A 22,706-nucleotide genomic window follows, 5' to 3' on the forward strand; every position below is an offset into this window, starting at 1 on the left:
CCCCGTTCTATGATGAGAACGATGCCAAACTCTTCGAGCAGATTCTGCGGGCCGAGTATGAGTTTGATTCACCCTATTGGGATGACATCTCGGATTCAGGTGAGCGGGAACACCAGGATGGAAGGGTGGGGACACCGGTGTGGTGTCATGGTACCGGGGTAGCAACAGGCGCAGGTGCTCATGGCTGCTCCATGCTCCATGCCCCATCCCAGCCAAAGACTTCATCCAGCACCTGATGGAGAAGGACCCCTGCAAGCGCTTCACCTGTGAGCAAGCCCTACAGCATCCCTGGTAAGGGGGGTTCCCATCACCATCTGCTCCCCATAACACCCCACATCAGCTATGGGGCAGGGGAGGCCCCACTGACCCCTGTCCCACCCCAGGATCGCCGGGGACACGGCGCTTGATAAGAACATCCACCAGTCAGTGAGCGAGCAGATCAAGAAGAACTTCGCAAAGAGCAAGTGGAAGGTGAGCACTGTGTGCTGGGGGGCTATGGGGGAGTAAAGGGGGTGTCCAGGGCCCCCCCAGTCACCCCACGGCAGGTGATGGACACTGTGGGGTCGGCAGCAAGCCTTCAATGCCACGGCCGTGGTGAGGCACATGAGGAAGCTGCAGCTGGGAACCAGCCAGGAGGGCCTCATGCAGACAGCACCAACCAGCCCCGGAGAGCAGCCGCGGGGGGGCACCAGCAACGGTGAGCCCTGACCCCCCTCCCCTCCATCCCCATCGTGCCCCCACTGGGGCTGCTGCTGGGCTCTGACCCCTGGCTCCTCCTGCAGGGTCACACCACGGGCGTCTGCCCCCAAGCAGAGCCCAGCGTCTGCCCCCGCACTGAGCACGGCCCCACACGGACACGTCCTGGGGGGCTAGGGGGGGGCCCGGCCTTCCCATGGGCACCGTGTGGGGTGGGGAGCTGGGGGGGGGGCACTGTGGATACATCCAGCCCTGATCCCTTGAGCTGTGTGGGGCTGCTTCACACTGCAGGCTCATAGCAGAGCTCTGCATTGGGGCAGCCCCCAGGAGAGCCCCCCCCCCACACCCAAGCTTGGGGCTGTGTCCTGGGCCCCCCATCACACACACCCCCCCATCACCCCACGCCTGCCCCAGCACTGCCCCACACCCCAGCATGATCAAGGAGTTTTCCAAATGGATGTTTCTATTTTAATGCTTGTAATAAAAGACAAGAGGCCAACACTGCTTGGCTCTGCCCTGCCCTGTGGGGTGCACACACAGCCCTGAGCCCCCCCATCAGCCTCACTGCCCAGGGAAGCAGCAGCTCACACTATGCACACAGCGGGCAGGGGACAAGCACCCCAGGCAGCGGTGACCCCCATCATCATAGCCGCTGATGGGGGGCTCTGTCCCTCCTGGGGTGTCCCTAAGGGGTCCCATCACCACGGCAGTCCTGCCTTCAGTTCTCCTTGTCCCGATCCTGGCCCACAGCTGGCTCCCGGCCCTTGTGGAGGTCAGCGCAGAAGAGGACCTGGTGTGGGGAGGGATGGGGTGAGCTGGGGGGTGAGAGCTGAGCCCTGTGGTGCCCGGGGTTGGGTACTCACCGCCTGCGCCCAGCCGGCGCGGGGACCCCACAGCCCCCGGAAGAAGTCGCCTGTGGATAGAGGATGAGCACCGGGAGCATCATCCCCATCCCGGGGGTCGCACACGTCCGGGCCCAGCGCTGCCCTCACCGATCTCCTGGTGCGCCCGTGGGGTGATGCTGCGGCCGCCCAGCTCCATGCCATAGCGCTGCCGTGCGATGCGCCACACGTGGGTATCCACCGGCACCGCCTCCGCCTTGTCCAGCGCCATCAGGCACACACAGTCAGCGACCTGCTGCCAAACCACACCATCACCCACCCATTCCCAACTCCTGCTCCGCGTCCCGGCCCCATGCCGGTACCCACCTTGGTGCCCACACCAGGCAGGGTGCACAGCACCCTCCTGGCCTCGGCGTAGGGCACGGTGCGGAGCTGGTGCAGCCCCTCGACGCCAAGCCCCTCGGTGATGGCACGAGCGGTGCCGCTGACGAACTTGGCTCGGTACCCAAAGCCCAGCGCCCGCAGCCGGGCCTCAGCATCATCGCCTGGTGGGGACATTGAGGGACATCAGGGGTGGATGCCATCAAGGCCTTGGTGACAGCGGTGTGGTGACACTGGACCTGCGAGTGCTGCGAGTGAAGGGAAGGCGTGGAAGGGCTGAGCATCGAGGTGGCAGAGGTGGCGGCCAAAGGCTTGGCAGAGCCGCTCGATCATGGCGGTGATGCGGGAGATGTGGTTGTTGGAGGTGCAGATGAAGGAGAGGAGGCACTCGACGGGGTCCTGCCGCAGCACCCGCACCCCTGGCGGACGGACGGGGTAAGGGGGCGCCCGGTGGGCGCTGTGGGTGCCCCCCCGTGGGGTCACCTCACCTGGGAAGTCTTTGGCCGCCTCTCGGAAGAGGGGGTCCGCGGCCCCCCAGGCGCGGTACAGCTCCCGCAGCCCCACATCCAGCTGGAAGAACTCCCGGAGGAGCCGGTCTGTGTCTGCCCCCGCCTCCCCGCCGTACACCGTGTACCAGAGCCGGTCCCGCTCCTGCCGCAGCGTCCACACGGTGTCCCCCAGCACGCCCGTCCAGGACCCGGGGCTGCTCTCCCTCCATCTGCCGCACATTGGGGTGGTAGGTGGGGACGGGGGGGTAACGTCGGGGCCAGCCCAGAGGCCACGGGCATGGGCACGGAGGGGGTGCGGGATAAACCGAGCCCCGCTGAGCTCACCGGAACGTCTGCCCCGACGGCAGCACCAGGTCCAGCCGTAGCTCGGCCGCCGGGCAGGGCAGTGCCCGCCACAGCGCGGGGCTCGCCGATGGGGTGTCCCGGAGCTTCATCCCCCCGCCCCGCATCGCGCTCCGCACCACGGGGCTCCCCTCCGCGCCGGCGCCGCTTTATCCCCACACTTCCGTCCCAACCCGGAAGCGCGGTCCGCCCAGTTCCCGTTCCCCGTTCCCGTTCCCGTTCCCCGCTCCCGCTCCCGTTCCCCGCGCGCAGCGGAGGTTTTTATTTTCTAAGAATCAATAGATTTTTTTTTTCTTCCTTCAAAATAAATACAAACAACGTCCGAACGCGGGGCCGGCCGGGGGCTGGGGGGGGGGGCGCGTGTGTGCAGCCAGAACACAGCAACGGCGGGGCGCGGCGGGAGCGGGCACCGGGACGGCGACATCCAAGCCCGGCGGGTGCAGACCAGCTGCACGGGGAACCCCCCCCCCCGAGCCCCGTTTGCCCTGAGATTCGGCGGGGAGCGGCCGTCGGGGGGGGCCCCGCTCAGTCGCTCTCGCTGGAGTCGCTGCTCTGCTCGCCCTGCACCTTGTTGCGGTGCTGCATGGCGCGGTGGTAGGCGATCTGCACCGACTTACGGATGTTGGACTTACGACCTTCCAGCATTTTTTCCTTATCCAGGTCTTGGTTCACCCCCAGTGGTACCAGTTTGGTCCTGGGCAACCACTGCCTGCGGGGAATGGGGCAAAACCTCGTTTGAGGGTTACAATCGTCTCCGGTTGCCCCCCTCCCAAAACAGCCCCCGGCGCCCCGGCCTTACCAAGTGCGCTTGTTGTCAAAGAAGAGGACAAGGTAGAGGTGCTCGCGTGCTTCCTGAGTCATCTGCTCCCCCAGCTTCAGCACCTCCAAGGGGGGCACAGGGATGGGGACGCCGTGGTGGAACATGCCTTCCCGCGGCATCTTGGGGTCGATGATCTGCAGGGATAACAAGGGGAGCACTGAATGGAGTGATGGGGATCCCCCAGCACCACTTGGCGGGACTGAGGGAGCCCTGGTGGTGTGCGAGTGGCCGCTGGTACTCACCAGCGCGGGGTAGGAGGGGTACCCCCGGCACTTCGCCCACACCAGGTCCAGAGCATCCAGGGAGGAATCCTCATCCTCGGAGAGCCAGCCCGCACCACGGCCCATGCCCTTGCGCACCACTGTGCCGGAGGAGAGGGGGGTTAGAGGAGAGTCAGCTGCTGCCACCCTGGGTGACAGTGACAGCCCCCAGCCACCCCACTTACTGCCGTGCCCCACGCCTCGCCCCGTGCCCACAGAGTAGGATTCGTTCTCTGTCCCCGATGTGTCCTCGCTGCTGTCCTCCGGGAAGTTCACTCGGGAGAAGGAGGGTTTCCCTCGGCCCTGCTTGGAGGGTGTTGTGCTGCGAGAGAGAGGCAGAGCTGTCAGCAGGAGCTGTGGTGAAGCTTCCAGAGACGGCTTCCGAGCCTGGAGGAACACCAGGGCTCATGGGCTCCAACCACTGGTCTTGGCACTGGGAAGGACTTTGGCAAGGATGGTGCTTCTGCTGGGGCTCACCAGTCTTCTGGTGCCTCAGCCAGACCCTCACCCCATTTCACCCATGAGGACTCAGAAGATGTGCATGGCTCCAAAACAGAGCCACAGGCAGGGGGATCTTGCAGGAGCTGGCTGCTGGAAGTGCCAAGAGGGAATTCCTGGTTCACACTCCCTACTAGCCCTTTGCTGCACACTCACCTTTGGGTTTTACACTATAAAAAGGCACAAACCCCACAGCTTCCTAGGGTTTAGCTAACAGCAGCCAGGCTGCAGGAGGGTGAATGGGACAGGGACCACCAAATGGGTTCCTCATGCAGCAGCTCAAGGCTGAGAGCCACCCACTGCCCCCCTGGGCAGCCCCCATCAGGGCCGGTACCTGGTGCGGTCCGAGGCAGCGCTGCTGCTGCTGCTGCTGCTGGACTCGGAGTCGGAGCTGCTCCGGGGCAGGTTGCAGTCGTTGCGGTACACCAGGAAGCTCTTCTTCACCGGCTGGCTCCCGCTGCTGAAACCGTTGGCTGGCAGATCTGCAGAGCACCAAAGAGTATTAGAACCCCACGGGACCCTGTTAGCCACCCGGCTGCAGGGGGGACCTGCTGCACCCACCCATGGGAGTATCTTCAGTGGACTTGTCGCTGTCACTGTCTGAGCTGGAGCTGGGCCGTGGGCTTCGCCCTCGCTTCCTCTGCCGCTGGGAAGAGCCCATGATGGGGAGCTGGGGGGGCCCGATGGGGCTGTTCCCATGCCCAGGAGTGATCTGGCTGTCTCGGTTCTTCGGGGGGCGGCCCGGGCGCTTTGGAGGACCTGCAGTTTTAGGGTTCTTCTTGGAGAAGAGCACTGAGGTCCTCCTGCCAACTTCATGTGCTGGGGTGGAAGAAGAATTGGGACCCAGACCTGGAAAAGGGAGGAGGTGTCAGCTGCAGGCCGTGGTTCCTGCACGGACCACACAGCAGCAGCATCAAGGAATAGCTTCATTTCTTGGGAACGTTATCGCAGAAGATCCTCCATCCTGAGCTTTGCCTGCACCCTCAGGGTGAAGCTATCCAGTCTGCCAGCAGTAAAAGCTAGATGGGGACATCAAAGAGCATTCCACCAGCCAGGGATGCCTTCCTGTCTCCCAGGCAATCTCAAAGCAGGAGTCAAGATTATGAAGGAAACAGCTGAAAAGCTCCACTGCACCCTTGAAAGACAAAGGCCATAAACACTTCCTATTTGCCAAGGAGCCTGGATGAGGTCAAAGTTCTGCTTAGGAAGCAGAACTGGGATGCAGAGGTGGCAAACCCTCAGTGGTACCTGGCAGCTCTGCCTGGAGCTTTTGCTGTGCTCCCCATGAGCCCAGCATCTCCGCCCTGGAGGCAGGGAGCTGGTAGCTGGCACTTGACGGCATCTGGAGCTCATCAGCTGGGGCTGCTGCAACCCCACCCTGTACCCCATCCAGGCAGAAGGGACACTGAGATGAGGTACCTTTGCCCGTCTCCTGGCTGCTGCTCTCCTCTGCAGCACTGTCTGTCTGCAGGTCCTTCTCGCAGGGGTTGTGTGACTGCAGGCCCCCCCTGGCCGAGGAGCTGTGCCGCTCCAGCCCGTCCCGGCCCAGGTCCCGTGGGTGGGCGAGCTTCCTGCGCAGGACTGTGATCTCCTTCTTGATCATCTTGGCGCGCCGGGACCGGCCGATGCTCTGCTTGCCAGCGTTGACCTCATCCAGCCGCTCCAGCAGGATCTTCAGCTGCTCCTCCAAAGGCAGGTGCTTCTGGTTCTCCGAGAGCAGCAGCCGCACATCTTCTGGGGAACAAAGAAGAGCAGATGGATGAAAGAAAACTGGGAACTCCTTGGAGCTACTCTACCTGAAACGGCAGGTTCCCCACAGAGGCAAGTAGCTGAGGTGGCACCAAACACTTGTGAACATGGGAAGTTATCCTAAAAGACCTGGAGAAGGAGCCACGGGGGAAGCAGGGTGGGGAAACCAGCCTGGAGAATGCCAGGGTTCCCATAGTCTAGGGCAAGGACACAGAAGGAAAAAGGTGGTGGGGGGGGTGTAACAGGAAAAACAAAAGACAAAAGGATCTTGAATCATTACAAAGCAGGGAAGTTCCTTGTCTGAGCCTAACCTGTGCTGGAGCAGGGAAAAGAGGACTGTAAAAGGACCCTTCCTGGACAAGCTGTACCTGGTGGTGCTCCCCACTGCCCAGACACAAGCAGAACTACAACCATGGAGCCAGTGAGCACTGGCTGAGGGGTATCAGGAGCTTTGTAGCAGCCAGCAAAGCCCACAACAGGGGGAAAGGGAAGCACTCGGCTCTGACAACAGGGGGGGAGTCAGTCCTTCCAGCCAGGCAGCACAGCTGGAGCCTCCGAGCAGCCCTCATACCCAGGACAGGGGATGAGAACCCACCATCCTCGATGTCTTGGACCTGAGCCTCTTCCGCCGTTACGCAGTGAGGGAAGTGCATGCCTGTCTCAAAGTCAATGCCCATCTTCTCAGCCTGCCGGCGAGCCTGCCGCAGCACAGCACCTCCCTGCTCCCGCAGGCGGACGGCTGCCCGGTAGAAGATGGTGTCTTTGGCGTTGTATTTCAAACAGTTGTTGATGATCAGGTTGAAATCCTCCTCGAAGTCATCGAAGTTCAGGTAGCGATAGGCTTCCAGGTTTTGTTTCATTGTCTGAAAGTCCATCGGCTTCTTGATGTGATCCAGGTAGTCCGGGACCTGCATGAGGAAAGAGGCAGAGCTAAGAGCCTGTGAGCCAGCCTCAGCATTACCTGCTCCAAGAAAACAGTGGTTAAAGGAATGAGGTATCACTCCCTGTGTTGTGCCCAAATGCACATCGGGGAATGCCGTCTGCTTGTGCAGCTTGAGGAACAGCAACGCCTCCGGAGCAGGAGCCCATGTGCTGTGCTCAACCTGCTCGAGCAGATACGCGCTCTGAGGCGGATTTTACAGCTCCAGTGCACTTGCCAGCATCCCGTCCTCTCCTCCTGTCTGCAGGCAGCTGGGATCCAGTATGCTCCATGGCATTCCCTGAGGGATGAAGCTGCAAGTGCAGCCCCCGGGGTGAGGGTGAGAGCAGACAGCTAAAACAGAACTGGCAGCACTGGCTGCAGGGGGGGGACGACTGTGCAGCATTCCCCCCAGCTCTGCTGGGACGCCTCCATGCTGACCTGCCTGCAGTCTGAGAGTCAAACCCTTTCCTGTGCTGTGCTCAGTGCATCACCTAGCAGAGGCCTTCATGAGAGGACAGGTAAGAGTGTGCTGCCTGCATTCTTGCCTTCCCAACGGGAATGCCCAACGGCTCACAGTCACCAGGGAGGCACCAGCAACATGTGAAGAGGAAGAACTCAGTGATGTGCTCCAGCCAACACCAGCTCAGCCCCTGGAGGGGTTTTGCTGCACAGCCCCCTCACTACAAGAGAGACATTGAGGTGCTGGAGCAGGGCCAGAGAAGGGCAACGGAGCTGGTGCAGAGCCTGGAGCACAAGTGTGATGGGGAACAGCTGAGGGACCTGGGGGCTTCAGTGTGGAGAAGAGAAGGCTTGGAGGGGACCTTATTGCTCCCTACAACTGCCTGACAGGAGGATGGAGCCAAGAGGGCCTGGGCTCTGCTCCCAAGGAACAAGGGATGGGACAAGAGGAAATGGCCTCAAGGTGCACCAGGGGAGGTTTAGACTGGAGATGCAGCACCTGGGCAGCCCTTGGCACAAGCAAGGGACGAGTCGGAGTGAAGTATAAATCTGGGAGAGGGGGTTCTTACTTCGTAGATTTCTGTTACCTCAGACAGAGGGACCGGCTCGCTGAAGATGTTGCCTGTGTCTTTCTCCTGCAGCTGCTCCAGAGTCTTGCGGAGCAGGATGAGGAAGGGGGTCAGCTGCATCTCCAGTGCTACCTGCTGCACCTTGATCTGAAACAGAGCAACAGAGTGGGGCTGAGCCCAATGCCCAGCAGCAGGGACAGTCCCTGGGGAGCAACAGTGCAGAGCTGCAGGACAGTGGCACCGTTCCTTGCAGGACAGGGGCTGCTCCTTGCCCCTGTGCATGGGGAGCAGAGGTGTACACCAGCTCCAGCACATCCCACCTCAGCCTTGCAGAGCAGCCACCTTCACTCGGAGCCACCGGGGCAGGGCACAGCACGGCTGAGGGCACCCGGCACACACCTTACAGCGCTCTGAAGAGCTGCCCATGCTCATGCCCACCCCAGCAGCTCCCCAAGGAGGACACAGAGTCGTTACCGTCTCTCTCTTGAGCTTCTCCCGCTTGCGGATCAGCTCCACCAGCAAGCGTGCGCGCTCTAGGTCATGGCGGAGGCGCTGCCATGACTTCAGCTGTTCCTTCAGGGCCCAGTTCTTATCCTCAGTGTCTCTCTGCAGGAACATCAGAGACCATGAGCTGACAGGAGATGTGTTCCCATCTCCACCTTCCTGACCGTGTGCTGGGGCTCCTCCCTGGCAAAAGGAACCAGCATGTTTGACCCTCTGGTTTAGCAAAGGTCCCAGTTCCCTTGTTGTAACCTAAGTGTGTGGTTCAGAAACAGACTGCCCTCTAGCCAGAGTGGAGTACCTGCTCCCTGGTTACCAAGCCCTTAGGATGCCAGGAGGTAGACATTCCAAGCTTCTGGAAATACTGTTCCTAACACAGCTGCCCAAGAGCACAGAACAATACCAGGGTCTGTGCTGCTGGTCAGAGCTCCAGCAAAGGGCAACAGGGCAAAAAGGGAACATAGCTCTGGTTGCTTTCACTTCTGGAGCACCAAAAAATGCCAGCTCTGATTCTGTCATAGCCAAAGATGAGCTGAAGCAGCATCAACCCTTCTCTAGAAAATATAAGTGAGAGGGGGCAAAGGCAGGAGAACACCCTGCCTGGTCAAAGGCCTCAAAAGGCCCAGGAAGAAAGATTTGGAGCTCAGACAAGGAGCCAGAAGGAAAATCTTCCTCTCTGGCATCAACGACTTCACATCTGTGAAGCAGTGACTAAGGGCTGAGGCAGACAGTGGGCTGGAAGCAGCACCCACAGGGAGTGCTCCTGGAGCGGTTTCAGGAACTGGTAGAGAGGCCTTGGATCTTTCCAGACTGTTTGTGGAGCTCTCCAGCCACCCCTCTCAACACTCACTGTTGAGCAGCCTCAGACTAGAGCCACTGTGACAGATTTGCCATCGCCACCAGCTAAATGAGGGCACAAAGCAGGAGGTAAATCTGCAGAGCAGCACGAGAGGGCAGGATTCCCTTCCTGTGGCAGGCTGCCAGTGCTGCCTGGCACATCTCTCAACACAGAGAGCATGAAGTGAAGCAGCAAATGCAGCTGGGGCTGCCCTTGTTGATGCTGCCCTTCCTCACACCCCTGACTCCCTTCTGCGCCTGCAGGCACCACATGCAAAGCAAAGGTTCCGAGCCCACAGCTCCAAAGGAAGGCACAGGAAGCACACGTGCACACACAGGCAGGATCCCTGCAGCACCCCAGCAAGCAGCCCTTACCTGGTCACAGTTCCTCTGTGACTGCAAGTGTGTCTGGAGGCGGCGGAGCAGGGGGACGCCGTTGCGGGACTGTCTCTTCAGCGTCCAGTAGCTGTGCAGCCTCTGCATGAACTGGCTCTTCCTCTGGATGGTTAAACGGTTCGTAATCTTGCTGAGCCTGAAGGAGGGAGAGGAACCACAGAGCCCATCAGCAAGGCAAGCCTGGGGAGGGGGAGCAGCGAGGCCACCCGAGAGCAGCTGAGGAGCTCCTGGGGCTGAGGTCACCCTTTCCCATGGCAGGAACTCTTGTACCTCCAAGTGACCCAGGGCAGCTGCCCCCCTGAGTCACTCACAATGGGGGACACCAGGAAACATCCAAAACAGACTTTTCCTTTCTACCTCCTGCCAAGTTTTGGGCAAAAAGCTGGGACAGTTCAGGGTACAACACATCTGCATGGGGGGGGGGGGGGGAGATCTTTAATAGCTCCCACAGTCCCCAAGACCATGAGCATTATGGCACTGTTATCCCTAAACCACTTTCCTGGCTCAGGGCCACTCATGGTGACAAAGGCCCCGGACAAATGTTATCAGACAAACTCAAGCCCCAGAAAGCCCATAATTTGACCAAACCTGGCAAAGAGTGAAGGAGGAACAGGAGGCACAAGCACAACAAAGCTCCTGTCTGATCCCATAGCACCACAGAAGGGATTTTCCTGCTGTCTGCAACAGTAGAAAGCCTGGAGGGGCTAGGACAGCCTTGTTCTGTAAAGCTGGACTATTGGGGAGCTGAAAGGATAAAGCCCCAGCATCACCTCTGCATCCCACAGGGGATGACCTGACCTGCATCCGTGTCAGCTAAAGAGGCCAGGGAGGGCAGCCTCATGCGCCATCGCCGGCCAAGCACAGCTCCCAGAGGGAGACATTTGGCATCCTGGCAACAGCCCTTGAAGAATAATTGATCCCAACAGGAAGGCCTGGGGAGAGGTTAACAGCTTCCAGCTCAGTGTGGGTTTCACTGTGAGCACAATGATAGCAGCAAGAGCCTCCAAACTGCCTGGCAGTGCATCCACAGGTAAAGAAAGAGGCTCCAGCTACAGAGCAACCCTGGGTGAGCACAAACTGAAGGTTAGGGTATAAACAGACTGTGGCAAAAAGCTGCAAGGTGACAGCAAGACCCAAAACCATCTTAAGGGTGTTTGTGCCTTCCTGTGAGCCCTCAGGGTTGGGATGTGACAGAAACACGACCTCTGGCAAGGCCTCAACTACTTCCCTGTGCTGTGAAGCCAACCTCAGGACAGTTGTGACCCTCACAGGCAAGAGTCCTGGCCCTTTTCAGACACCCCTTGCAGTCCACTGCTGCCTGGCCCTGAGGCAGAGTCACTGCCTGCAACAGGCACAAAATGCTGAAGAAGCCCAGCAGAGGGTAGGATGAGCTGTGCACAGGGATCCCAACAGATAGCTCTCTGCACCAGAGCCAAAATAACCCCTGGGGTCAGCCCATTTCCCAGGCCTGAATGGCTCCCACACTTCCCTCTTTTCCCAGCACAGCCCCAGGAGAATCAAGAGAATCACACAATGGTTTTGGTTGGAAGGCACCTTAAAGCTCATTCAGTTCCAACCCCCTGCCTCGGGTAGGGACACCTTCCACTAGAGCAGCTTGCTCCAAGCCCCTGTGTCCAACCTGGCCTTGAGCACTGCCAGGGATGGGGCAGACACAGCTTCTCTGGGCACCCTGTGCCAGCGCCTCAGCACCCTCACAGGGAAGAGCTTCTGCCTAATATTTAATCTGGATCTAAGAGCCTAAGAGCTCATCTCAATCTCCCCTCTTTCAGTTTAAAACCATTCCCCCTTTGCCCTATCACTACATGTCCTTGTAAAAAACCCAAACAAGCCTCAGCAGAAAGTTCCCTCCTCCCTGCCTGATTTACTCCAGTGCCTGAGGTCAGCACAACAGGAAAGGAGTGCCGGGAATCCCCAGCTGCTTCCTGACACATCCAGCCAAGTTCTTTCTCTGCCATTACACTAACAGCAGCTATTTCCTGCCCCGTTGAGGGCCCAGGAACCTCTGCAGGGCAGTGCATCTCTGCCTCTCTGCAGGACTCCTAAAGGAAAGCACCAACAGCCCTCTGACAGAACAAGGTGAAAAGTATCTGTGTGAAAAGCTAAGGAGAGGAACAAGGTAACACCCTTGTGAAAAGTGGGAAGTGAGGCATGGAGAAAGGGAGAAGCTTCTCCACAGTGCAGGGAGGGCGGTGGGTCGTACCTGTGCGGGGGGATGCAGGGCACAGACACCACGGGAGCCGCGGCTCGTTTCTCCGCCAGGATCTTCCTCGCTTTCTTCATCTTGATCCTCGACTTGGCCTTTGCCTTTTTGACCTTCTCAGAGCTCCAGCCCTTGCCCTCCTCCTCCTCCTCCTCGTCCTCCTCCTCGCCCTCGCTGTGGGACAGGGCGGGCAGCCTGCGCACGGAGCCCGGCGGCGTGTGGATGTCGCAGTAGGCGGTTTTGCGCACGCTGAAGGAGGTGCCATTGGCCCCCGTCTCCCGCACGGGCTCCATCTTCATGTAGAGCCCGGCCTGCTGGGCACAGGTGACATGAAAGGCTGTGTAGCAGTTGGCTTTGTGACACTGGATGCAAGCCCCGGAGCCACGTTGCTTGCAGATGTAACAGGTCAGCTTCCAGCGTGCGGGCGGTATGTGCTCAATGCTGTCGATGGGCTCCAGGAAGACGGTGTTGGCAAAGCACACCTCCGGGATCCACAGGGCACACACCACGTGTGCCCAGCGCCCGTCATCCGTCTGCTTGAAGGCCCCCCCCTTGTTTGGGCAGAGGGCACAGTCCACGGCCCGTGAGGGTGACTGCAGGCACCGTCTGCAGAGCCACTGTCCCTCCGGGATGTAGGGCACCCCGTAGCACTCCTGGTGCACAGCCAGGTTGCACATGTCGCAGAAGAGGATGACGTTGCTGTTCTGACACTCCCCGTCGTTGCAGATGCAGCAGACGGCGTCCTCATCCACCAAGGCGTTCGGATCCCCCTTGTTGTGGCTCTCAAAGTAGGACTCCTTCTCCAGCCTGTCCATCAGGTACTCAAAGATCTCCTGGGGAATGGGACTCACGCCTTCAGTCTTCCGCCGCTCATTCATGATGTCCAGCCAGATGTAATCCTCCTCGTCCATATCATACTCCACCTCCTCATCCAGCTCCTCTGCCGACTTCTCGATGTACCTGGAAGGAAAGCACAGGAGGGTGAGGGCACAGCCAGCGGGGGCTGGAGCTGCTGAACTGCAGCTCCTGCAAACGAGGGAAGGTTTAAATGCTCTGGCCAAGCTGTAAATCAACATAAACCGAACAGGGATAACGCAGGAACGTGCAGAAGCAGGAGGTGCAACTGCACCCTGAGCAGTAAGTCGGGCACGGCATAGACAAAACAACTCAGCTAATGGGTGAGGTACAGGCCTTGAGGACTTATCAGCACAAGACTGGAGCCTGCACGAGACACCAAGTAGGTGCCAGATGCTCTGGAGACAGCGGCCTTGCGCCCAAGACACAACAGCAACCAGGGATGGAGGAACCATGTTCTATTATCTCTCACAGGGGTGGCTTTCACTCCGATTGCGGGTGGAGGGATGTTATTTCATAGAAACACTGAATTGTTTTGGTTAGAAGAGACCTTAAGGCTCATCAAGCCCCAACCCCTGCCATGGGCAGGGACCCCTTCCACTGGAGCAGCTTGCTCCAAGCCCCTGTGTCCAACCTGGCCTTGAACACTGCCAAGGATGGGGCAGCCACAGCTTCTCTGGGCACCTTGTGCCAGCACCTCAGCACCCTCACAGGGAAGAGCTTCTGCCTAAGAGCTCACCTCAGTCTCCCCTCTGGCAGGTTAAAGCCATTCCCCTTGGCCTGTCCCTACAGGCCCTTGTCCAAAGTCCCTCTCCAGGTTTCCTGTAGCCCCTTTAGGCACTGGAGCTGCTCTAAGGTCTCTCCAGAGCCTTCTCTTCTCCAGGCTGAACCAGCCCAGCTCTGTCAGATGCTGCTCCAGCAAGTGACAGCAACCACCCCCCACCATGGCAGTGAGCGGTGCCGCAGACACCTCAGGAGGAGGCTTTTTTTCTAACATCCTGACCCAAAATAACATCATTATCTCATCCCTGGAACACAGTTGCCAGTGCCCACCTGGGCAGTGGTGACCAGGACAGCTGGGATGGCCACACAAATGTTACTCTGGTTCACTATTAACTCCCTGCTTGAGGAATTATTTGGCTCCCAAACCACTCATGGAAACAAAAGAGATATAAGTCTGACAACAGACACATCTTACAGGTACCCTTGGTAGTGGGGGGCTCTAGAACTACCCCAGCACACCCCCAAAGAGCAGTGTGGGAGGCAGAGGGACACATTTGGGTCTTGTTACGATTATATGCATTGTCTCAGCAAGGAAAGAGCAGAGCAATCAAACTGCCAACAATGACCTGAGCAGTAACCAAGAGCTGTGCACGTGCACAGACCCCTCAAACTGGAGTGTGACACCAGACAGAGCTCCAGGAGCCTGAAGCCATGGGATGACCCGCTCTGCAGGACCCAGGAGAAGCAGACAGAGGCCATTTCCACAAGCCACAGACAAGCTGCCTGTGCACAGTGAGGGTGATTCTGCCTCCAAACCCAAGGCACAAGCAGCAGCAGTCTGGGAGCCTCCTACCTGTAGTAGGATGTAGGGCGCGGCGGGGCGTCTGGGGTGTCCTGCTCCAGCTCCCGGTACACCACCTCGGGCAGCTTGGGCGTGGTGCCAGCCGAGGCGTTGTGGTGATGGTGGTTGGAATCCTTACGCTTCTCCTTGTTCTTGTGCTTTCCGGATTTCTGCGGGACGCTCGGGGCCTCCGTGTTCTCCTTATTGCTCCCGTTCTCGGGCACCTCCTCGGGCACCTCCTCATCCTCGGACACCACATCCAGGTTATCGAAGATGCTGATGCGATGGACGCGGCCGTGCAGGTCCACCTCCACCATGCGCTGGGCTTGAGCGTAGGTCATCACCTCCCTGCCCGGAGACTGGGAGGTCTCGGAGGGGCTGGGCGACTGCTTGTTGGCGGCGCGGGCCTGCCGCCCCTTCTTCTTGTGCTTGCGCAGCGGGGTGTGCTGCGGCGGCGGCGGGTTGTCGTGGTCATAGTGGTACAGGTGGTACTCGATGCCGCTGTAGCTCTTGTAGATCTTGCGGCAGGTGCCCACCGGGCACTCGTACGGGGGTTTGGTGGCCCGCAGGTTGTGGCAGAAAGTCTTCACGTCGAAGTCTACGCCCATGGCGAGCGGGGGGCTGAGGGGGCGCTCAGCGGGGGAGCCAGGCCCAGGCCAAGGCCAGGCCCGGCCGCTTCCCCCCGCCCCGGCCCCGCCGCCCCCTGCCCGGCGCCCCGCCCGCCTTCCCTCCCTCCTCTCGCTGCGGGGCCGCGCTCACCGGACGCGGGGCCGCTCTCAGCGGGCGGGTGCGGGCGGTGGCTCCATGGGCAGCGGCGGCGGCGGCGGGCCCGGTGCGCCCGCAACAATGGAGGCTGCGGCGGCGCCTGGCGCGGGGCGGCCGCTGGGTAAAGCGGCGCAACGCCCTTAGCAACCGCACTTTCGACACGGGCCGGCCGGGCTCGGGCAGCGGGCGGCGGGGAACGGCGGGAGGCGAAGGAGGGCGGCGAGAGCGTGGCGAGGAAAGGGGAGGCCGCGGGAAGAGCGGCGGGGGCCGGGCTTAGGCCGCGCTGCCTGAGGCGAATCTGCCGCCCTGAATCACAGGCACTGGGGGCCGCGCCCGGGAGCCCCGCCCCGGTCCCCCGCTACCGGGACGGTGCGGCCCCGGTTCAGCCCGTTACTGGTGGTCGGTACCGGGGTACAGACCCCACCGATTCCCCAACCCCCCGGCATCCCCCGGTTCAGCCCGTTACTGATGGCCGGTACCGGGGTACTGACCCCACCGATTCCCCCTTCATCCCCTGGTTCAGCTCGTTATTGATGCTCGGTACCGGGGTACTGACCCCACCGAGCAGCCCCGGTATCCTCTGTCATGGCGCAGGCCCCGGTTCAACCTGTTATTGACGGTACCGCGGTACAGACCCCGTCGAGCCGTCACGGCGCAGCCCCGGTTCACCCGTTTATTGACAATCGGTACCCCGGTACAGACCCGTCGAGCCGGCCCGGCGAACCCCGGTACCTTCCCCCCCCCCCCCCCCAAGCGGCTGCAGGGTGGGCTGTGGGGCAGGCAGGAGCGGGGCGCAGGCAGGAGCAGGGCACAGGCAGGAATGGGGCGCAGGCAGGAGCAAGGCAAAGCCCATGCCCCATGGATCTATAGGGCTGAGCCCCCCCCAGCATGCAGCCAGCCCCAGGGCGGGCCTTCCGCCCCCCCGGGGGACACACATATACAGTGGCCCCCCACCAACCGGGCCCCGGCACGGGTGCTGCCCGCACTGACAAGGGATGGTGCAGTCCAAGCCATCCCCGTTGCGCCAAGGCATCGCTTTGTACTGGGGCTATCCAGCCCCACGTTGGCCAGAAGATGGGGGTCTCAGCCCCATTCACCAGCTGATTATCGCCCTTGTGGGGAGCACATCTCCATGGCTAAGCCCTGGCCACTGTCGGAAGGAGGTGACACATGTCCTAGTCCCCATATGGCACGTGAAGCAGCTATTGGGGGTCTGCCTGGCGAGGTTTGATGTCGCGGGTCTTCATATAGGACAGGAGCTGCTCAGGGATCTCAGCCAGCACATCCTTGGCCAAACGGGCCATGCTCAGCACTTGGTTCCCAGAGTCATCCACGTAATCCCGAAAGGGCACAAACTTGGAGGGAAAGGAGTTTGTTTGTAGCCTGGTTGGAAACATCAGGATCGTCCTCATGTGGTGGGACTGGGTTACCTGCACAATGTCCCTCTCGGCGTATCGTCCTCGGGAAGACACCCGGACCTCATCACCATCCAGCTCCTCCATGGCTGTGGGGTGATAGTTGGGGTCATTGAGCATCAGTGGGGTGGCCATTAGGGATGGAAACATCAGCCCTTCCTCTGGGACGCCGACGTACATCGGCGTCCCAGAGGAAGGGCTGATGTTTCCATCCCCATTCCCCATTGTCCCCAACTCACCCTCAAACTCAGCCGGACCCACTCCCACAATGATGATGGACATGGGCAATGCAGAAGCCTGTGGAGCAGAGGCAGGGTGGCAGCAGAGGTAGCACCCAGTGTAGCTTTTACCCAAGGTGACAAGAGTGCACTCACGGTGACGATGGCTTCCTTGGTCTGCAGCATGTCGGAGATGACACCATCAGTGATGATGAGGAGGACGTGGTACTGCGAGCCGTCAGTCACTTGGGCAGCCGTCCTATGGGGGGGGAAGCAGTTGGATCCCTCCAGCACTATGGGACCAAAGTGGCATCTGGGGACAGCAAAAGGGACAGAGTCCCCCAGTGCTCACCCAGCAACCTGGTTGATGACCGGGGCGAAGTTGGTGGGACCATAGAGCTGGACTGTGCGCAGGCTCTGCAGGTAGGACTCCAGCACGCCCTCAATGCCGGCACAGCTTGGGTTGTCCATGTTGTTGTTCTGAAGGATAAGGATGGGCACTTGGAATGGGATCAACGCTCCTGGTTATCCAATGCAGGATGCAGCCGTGGTGCTTCCCTTCCCCACCGTGGCCACCCCACAGCCGGGAAGGTCTCACCAATGGGAACTGGTGGGAGATCTTGCCGTCAGGTGGGATTTTGGCACCGAAGCCATAGGCAGGGAAGAGCTTGTCACTGTCGTAGTCCTGGATGATCTCCCCAACCGCCTTCAGTGCCAGTGCATAGGCACTCAGCTGGTAGGGGCTCGCGTAGTGCAGCGAGGTGGGATGTGATGGCATCCCTGCAGCACAGCACCCATCAGCACCTGCCCCACAGCCACAGGGGCTCCCCTGCACACCCCACACCGGCTGCACTCACCGTTGGAGGCCGTGAAGTCGATGGCAACGGTGAAATTCAGCTGCGTCCTTATGGGGAAGGGGAGAGCGAGGGAGGCTGCCGGCCCCACAGCACGGTGTGGCCTTGTCCCCCCATGCAGGACCTACTGCCTGAGTCCCCCTTCCCCAGCCAGCACTCCACAGCCTGGGGCCCCCAACCTGCACCCCCTCCCCAGCCCCACGACCCCCTTGTCACCCCAAGCTGCACCTACACCATCACCACCGTCCTAGCCCTGAGACCCTCGTCCATGGGGGGGTCTCAGGGAGCCGGGGGGCACTCAGCCCCCACTCACCCGCCCCGGATGTAGTCAACGAAGGTGAACTCAGACTCAACGGAGAAGGAGAGCAGTGTCACCTGCAGGAATGGGGGGGCAGACCTGAACCCCTGCCCTCAGCACACACAATTTGGGAGGGCAGACCCAGCCCCACTCACGGTGCCGGAGTTCACGTATTTCTTCTTCTTGCACTTCTTCCTGGGGTTCAGCACCTATGGGAGCAGAACTGGGTCAGCCCCGGCATGTGTGGGGTGCCCCATAGCCCCCCCACTTTGCCCCTGCCCTACCTCGTACACTGTGAACTGGCTCTGTGCTCGGGACAGCTCCCGGTAGCTGGTGGCAAACTCCCCAATGAAGTCATGGCTGCGGGAGGAGCGCGGGGTCAGCGTGGCCAGGCACCCTGGTGAGGGGCACCCCATGTGCCCCCCCCAGCCCACGGGCACGGCCTCACCTCCCATCCCGGTCCCAGTCGTACACATCAATCTTCACCGTCCTGAAAGCGAAGGTGGGCAGTGGGTGAGCTGCCAGCATGGCTGGCACAGCCCCTGCCTTGACCCCCCCACGGGGTATGGGGACAGCCAGCCCCACGGCCAGCACCCTGCCTGTAGGCAGGCAGAGCAGCTCTGCTGGGAGGCAAGAGGGAAATTTGGGTCATGGCGGGGGCCCTGGAAAGGAGGGGGATGCCTTTATGTAATTTGGGTTGCAAAAGAGGAGAAAATAAACCCAATAAGGACCCAATTCTGAGCTGCCTGTCGCTGAGGAGAGATGCTCACACCTTAAGAGATGCTCACATCCTGAGATGCTCACACCCTAAGAGATGCTCACACCTTAAAGAAGCTTACATCCTGAGAAAAGCTCATACCCTTAAAGATGCTCATGCCCTAAGAGAAGCTCATACCCTAAGAGATGCTCAAACTCTGCTATGTCCCTATCCCCATCCCCGTACCGGTCATAGTCGCCGTTGCAGAGGGCACGCACGGGGATGGTGAAGGGCTGCCACACCGGGTTGAGCGTGTTCTTCACCACCTCTGTCTTATGGCAGATGGTGAAGCTGCGGGGACAGGGCAGGGTTGGGGCGTGCTGCAGGGTAAGGGTAAGGCCGGCACCGCATCCAGCCCGCCGTGCCCCGGCGCTCACGTGCCGTCCTCGTTGCTGCGGTAGAAGACGAGGAAGGGGTCGGATTTCCCAAAGAAGTCCTTCTTGTCCAGCTTGTTGGCGCACAGCTGCATGGTGACGATGTCCTGGGGACAGGGACATCGCTGCTGGATGCCTCCTGCACCAACAGCCACACAGACCAGGGAGCCACACAGCCCCTGCCTTGCCGGTACCGGGACATCAGCACTCACCCGGCAGTTGCTCAGCTCCTCGGCCAGCAGCAGGATGGTCCCACACCGCTTCCCTGGGACACCCCTGGGACCAGAGGAACCTGTTTGGCTTGGGGATAAGGAGGATGGGACGGGCAGGAGGTGGGGATGGGGATCAAGGTGCTCGGCAGCGTGTCCGGTGTCCCCAGGAGGGGACAGGCAGAGAGGTCTGATGGGAGGGGTGGCTGGGACATGGTGTGGGACCCCCCCATTGCCCCACCACAGGGTGACTCACGTGAGGGCTCTCTCCAGGCGGCCCCGCTGGGACCCGATCACCTCTCCCAGTGCCACAAATGCCTGTCCCAGGAAGTCCTGTGCCCAAACACAGCACCGTGAGACACTGGGGCTCCTGCCGTGCTCCCCACAATCACACCCCACCACCCAGGGACCTGCCATCACCTTGCTTTGGGGACATGCAGTGTTCTGAACACACCTTGTGCCCCAAGAGCCAGCCCTGGACCCATCCAGTGCTCCCAGGTGTTCCCTCTTTGTGCCCCAAACTGATCCTGTGCCCCCACCAAACCACCCCACATGCCCTGGACCCATCTCTCCAGCACCACCCCATATTCCCCAAACCCATCCTGCACCCCTTGAGCCACCCTACACCCACCCTGTACCCCCATGGTGTGTCCTATCCCCATCCTGCACCCTGCCCCACCAGGCACCCCCATGAGGACCATGCTCCCGGGGCAGAGCAGAGGCTGGTGCATGGTGAGCACCTACCTTCTGCCAGTCCCCATGGGGCATAGAGAGATGGAGAAGCAGGTTAGAGCCCTCTGAGGGGCATTCCCCTGACAGCAGCCACATAGGGCACAGCCTGGGGGTGCCCCACCACGGTGTCACCCCAGGGTGTCACTGCACACCCTGTGCTCACCTGCTTTAAGATGGAGCAGCTCTTGGAGTCCACGTTGTAGCTAGTGATGGGAGAGCAGAGCCTTGAGCCAGTGCCTGAGGGGTACCCTGACACGCAGCCCTGCTTCCCACCCATCCAGGCTTTTCCCTGCCATATCCTTATTATCCTGTGCCTTATTCTATTATCGGTGCCTTGTTCCACCCCGAGGGGAGCCGCTCTTACTCACACATCGAAGCGGAGGTTTTGCTTCTCCTCAAAGTAGTAGTCGAGGACGAACTTGCGCACGAAGTCAGGGTTCAGGGTGTTGTCGATCACCTCGGTGCGCCCAAACTGCAGGGAGAGGGTTGAGAGCAGATCCCCCGGGAGCCCTCCCCATCGCTGCTGCCCCAGCAATAATCCTGGTGTGGGATTAGCGCTGCCGGCACGGCCGCATCATTATCACAGACACGGAGGGATCATTAACAGGGATGCGGGGGCCATATGGGCCTGTTTAGCCCAGGCAGGGATTAACCAGGAGCGGGGACACTGGTGGTGGCATGGGCTGGGAGTCCCCCAGGCACACGGTGACAGGGTCTGTGCTCACCTCCTTCCACTCGCTGCTGCCTGAGCCCTGCACGAAGAGGACCACCACTGCGGAGAGAGGAGTAGAGCCGTGCCATTGTGCCATGCCGTGCTGCGCTGTGCCAGTCCATACCCTTCCTGTCCCTGCCACCCACCTGGGTCAGACTTGGAGAAGGTGTCCATGTCCAGCAGGTTCCTGGAGGGAAAGAGCCACGCATGAGCCACCATAAATGCCACCACCCAGCCCCACAGCAGCTCCCCCTGCCCTCCCCATTGACCACGGGATAGCACCACACCAGAAGGCCACACTGGCACCCTGGGGGGACACACTGGTTCCCACTGCAGGGTTTGGTGGGGCAGCAGCACGAGTGAGGAGCAGTGTCCCCAGCGCTGACGGTGATAGAACATGACAGAGAACCCATTTAGAAGATGAAACCTTCCCCTGTGCCGCCGGCGCCGGCGGAGTGCCCACTGTGGCTAATGGCAGGGCGCAAGACTGGGAAGAAAGGAGACACTTGGAGCAGGGGCTGGGCAGCTCCGAGCCCTCCACGGCTGCCAGCAGAGCCATTGATCACTGTCCTTCACACAGTGTGACACTGGAAAGTGCCAGCGGCTGCAAGTGCCTGTGAGCGGCTCCGCTGGGATCCTTCCTGCGCACAGGGTGGGCTGGAGCATGGCTGGGGGCTCAGCCATGGCACACAGGGCATAGACCCCCCTAGGCTGCCCCAGCAGCCCTGAGCCCTTGCCTGGCTGTGAAGCTGAATCCTGCCCATGCTTTGGGGCATCTGCAGGAGTGAATCCTGGCTCCTGTCTGGAGTTGCCAGGCCCCATGGACACGCAGCCCCACTGCCCAAAGGGGCTGGCAGGGGCAGACCGGAGTTTGCAGGGCTTGGGGCTTTATGGGGCAGCCACCAGCATTTCCTGACTCCCTGCACGGTGAGGCTGGTGCTGGTCCCCGCAAGCAAGACCCCTGGCTGCGGGCAGCGAGGGCAGCGGTACCTTGCCGGGGCTATATTTAGCCACTGACTCTGCTCAGCAGCCACTGCTTGCCCCATGGACCCACCAGAGCACCGAGCAGCACCTCTCCTATAGCCCCCGTCCCACCACCTTCCAGCGCTGCCCCACTGCTGGCCCCGGTGCCTCGCACGGAGCTGGCAGAACGGGCAGAGCCGGGGAGCTGCCCGTAGCCAACGCCGACCCCCTGCGAGCACCGCGCTGAGCGGGGCCACCGCAAACCCCAGCCCCGGTACGAGCAGCGGGTCCCGCCGAGCAGCCGAGACCGGTGCCGCATCCCACGGGACCCCACTGCGCGCACGGGACCTCTCCCCACGGGTAAAACCCGAGTGTTCAGCGGTGCCCACGGAGCGAGGCGGACCCGAAGCCCACCCCTTCCATCTCCTGACACCGGGGAGCAGCGGGATGCTGCGGGACAGGGGCACCCCGCAGCGCATCCCCATGCGCGGACACCAGCCCCCCGCCCGGGGCCCCGGCCCGCCCGGCTCCCGGCTCACCGGCAGGACACGGTGAGCTCCACCTTGGTACCCGGCACGCTGCCGGTCGCCGGTTCCAGCGCTCCCGGAGACGCCATCCCCGCCCGGGCGCCGCCGCTGCTCCGCGCCGCCTCCTCCCGCGCCGCCGAGGCGGGCGCGCCCGGGGGCGGGCACGGCACTGCACGGCACAGAGCCCCGGCCCCGCCGGCAGCACCGCCCCGGGGACCGGCAGCCGCGGCCGGCCCGACCCGCTACGGCTCAGCCCCAGCGGGACCTCCAGGCCGGGGCTGCGGACCCAGCTCCGCTCCCCAGCCCGGTCCAGCGCCGGTTCATGCCCCCTCCCCGCCCTCCTCCCCATCCCATCCCATCCCCGCCCCTCCCGGGGCTCCCTCCCGGTCCCGGCTCGGTGCTATTTCGGTGCCGCGGCTCCAGGAGCGTGGGCCGGGCTATTAATAGCGAGCTCCCGCCGC

At 61.4% G+C, this 22,706-nt stretch overlaps 4 protein-coding genes across 18 annotated transcripts; 1 reads left to right on the forward strand and 3 right to left on the reverse strand.

Moving 5' to 3' along the window:
- Positions 1 to 5: 5 nt before the first annotated feature.
- On the forward strand, positions 6 to 1,199 carry CAMK1 (calcium/calmodulin dependent protein kinase I; the record flags this gene model as incomplete). The annotated part of the gene is made up of 5 exons (XM_062634096.1): positions 6 to 99; positions 213 to 291; positions 384 to 471; positions 571 to 697; positions 783 to 1,199. Coding segments are annotated over 5 exons (444 nt in total), but the record flags the coding sequence as incomplete, so codon positions are not given.
- Positions 1,142 to 2,955, reverse strand: OGG1 (8-oxoguanine DNA glycosylase). Of its 4 annotated transcripts, none has more exons than XM_062634113.1 (7): positions 2,753 to 2,954; positions 2,408 to 2,637; positions 2,159 to 2,338; positions 1,905 to 2,083; positions 1,689 to 1,833; positions 1,560 to 1,609; positions 1,142 to 1,486 (listed from the first exon to the last, which is right to left on the reverse strand). In XM_062634113.1, exons 1-7 carry the CDS (start codon positions 2,875 to 2,877, stop codon positions 1,415 to 1,417), a joined length of 981 nt encoding a protein of 326 aa, XP_062490097.1. In that variant the 5' UTR covers positions 2,878 to 2,954; the 3' UTR covers positions 1,142 to 1,414. The 4 variants fall into 4 exon arrangements, with proteins under 4 accessions (XP_062490097.1, XP_062490098.1, XP_062490095.1 ...); XM_062634114.1 differs by having other exon boundaries at positions 1,689 to 1,830; positions 2,753 to 2,953; XM_062634111.1 differs by having other exon boundaries at positions 2,159 to 2,637; positions 2,753 to 2,955.
- Positions 2,956 to 3,028: 73 nt separating this feature from the next.
- Positions 3,029 to 15,297, reverse strand: BRPF1 (bromodomain and PHD finger containing 1). 12 transcript variants are annotated; one of them, XM_062634099.1, is made up of 13 exons: positions 14,434 to 15,297; positions 12,003 to 12,962; positions 9,761 to 9,917; positions 8,522 to 8,734; positions 8,048 to 8,194; positions 6,693 to 7,005; positions 5,768 to 6,082; positions 4,910 to 5,197; positions 4,683 to 4,830; positions 4,036 to 4,172; positions 3,833 to 3,951; positions 3,570 to 3,724; positions 3,029 to 3,500 (listed from the first exon to the last, which is right to left on the reverse strand). In XM_062634099.1, the coding sequence occupies exons 1-13, from the start codon at positions 15,027 to 15,029 to the stop codon at positions 3,296 to 3,298; spliced, it is 3,753 nt and encodes a 1,250-aa protein (XP_062490083.1). In that variant the 5' UTR covers positions 15,030 to 15,297; the 3' UTR covers positions 3,029 to 3,295. The 12 variants fall into 12 exon arrangements, with proteins under 12 accessions (XP_062490083.1, XP_062490085.1, XP_062490090.1 ...); XM_062634101.1 differs by having other exon boundaries at positions 3,029 to 3,479; positions 5,768 to 6,079; positions 14,434 to 15,296; XM_062634106.1 differs by having other exon boundaries at positions 8,522 to 8,653; positions 14,434 to 15,295.
- A 619-nt stretch (positions 15,298 to 15,916) lies between these two features.
- CPNE9 (copine family member 9) lies at positions 15,917 to 22,436 on the reverse strand. Its single transcript, XM_062634109.1, has 20 exons — positions 22,258 to 22,436; positions 20,902 to 20,942; positions 20,769 to 20,815; positions 20,412 to 20,515; positions 20,207 to 20,246; positions 19,568 to 19,644; positions 19,315 to 19,378; positions 19,106 to 19,209; positions 18,915 to 19,019; positions 18,420 to 18,461; positions 18,256 to 18,331; positions 18,127 to 18,180; positions 17,987 to 18,048; positions 17,677 to 17,723; positions 17,418 to 17,599; positions 17,172 to 17,299; positions 16,976 to 17,078; positions 16,841 to 16,898; positions 16,617 to 16,690; positions 15,917 to 16,541 (listed from the first exon to the last, which is right to left on the reverse strand). Exons 1-20 carry the CDS (start codon positions 22,332 to 22,334, stop codon positions 16,389 to 16,391), a joined length of 1,638 nt encoding a protein of 545 aa, XP_062490093.1. The 5' UTR covers positions 22,335 to 22,436; the 3' UTR covers positions 15,917 to 16,388.
- Between the last annotated feature and the right edge of the window lie 270 nt (positions 22,437 to 22,706).

This window comes from Pezoporus occidentalis, unplaced genomic scaffold, assembly GCF_034315485.1.
Source record: "Pezoporus occidentalis ecotype Australia unplaced genomic scaffold, CSIRO_AGI_Poc_V1 ctg414, whole genome shotgun sequence".
NCBI classification, from domain to species: Eukaryota; Metazoa; Chordata; class Aves; order Psittaciformes; family Psittacidae; genus Pezoporus; species Pezoporus occidentalis.

Bases quoted from the DNA above. Each gene is read 5' to 3' on its own strand.
- OGG1 (XM_062634111.1), bottom strand. From the start codon at position 2,877: ATGCGGGGCGGGGGGATGAAGCTCCGGGACACCCCATCGGCGAGCCCC. The intron at 2,638-2,752 runs GTGAGCTCAGCG...AATGTGCGGCAG, and splicing joins CCGTCGGGGCAGACGTTCCG to ATGGAGGGAGAGCAGCCCCG. The intron at 1,487-1,559 runs GTGAGTACCCAA...TCCCCACACCAG, and splicing joins GCGCCGGCTGGGCGCAGGCG to GTCCTCTTCTGCGCTGACCT.
- BRPF1 (XM_062634097.1), bottom strand. From the start codon at position 15,029: ATGGGCGTAGACTTCGACGTGAAGACTTTCTGCCACAACCTGCGGGCC. The intron at 3,725-3,832 runs GTGAGTACCAGC...TTATCCCTGCAG, and splicing joins ACCCCTCCTACCCCGCGCTG to ATCATCGACCCCAAGATGCC. The intron at 3,480-3,569 runs GTAAGGCCGGGG...CATTCCCCGCAG, and splicing joins TTTGACAACAAGCGCACTTG to GCAGTGGTTGCCCAGGACCA.
- CPNE9 (XM_062634109.1), bottom strand. From the start codon at position 22,334: ATGGCGTCTCCGGGAGCGCTGGAACCGGCGACCGGCAGCGTGCCGGGT. The intron at 19,379-19,567 runs GTGAGTCACCCT...CTCTGGTCCCAG, and splicing joins CGCCTGGAGAGAGCCCTCAC to GGGTGTCCCAGGGAAGCGGT. The intron at 16,542-16,616 runs GTAACCCAGTCC...TTTCCCTCCAAG, and splicing joins CCGAGAGGGACATTGTGCAG to TTTGTGCCCTTTCGGGATTA.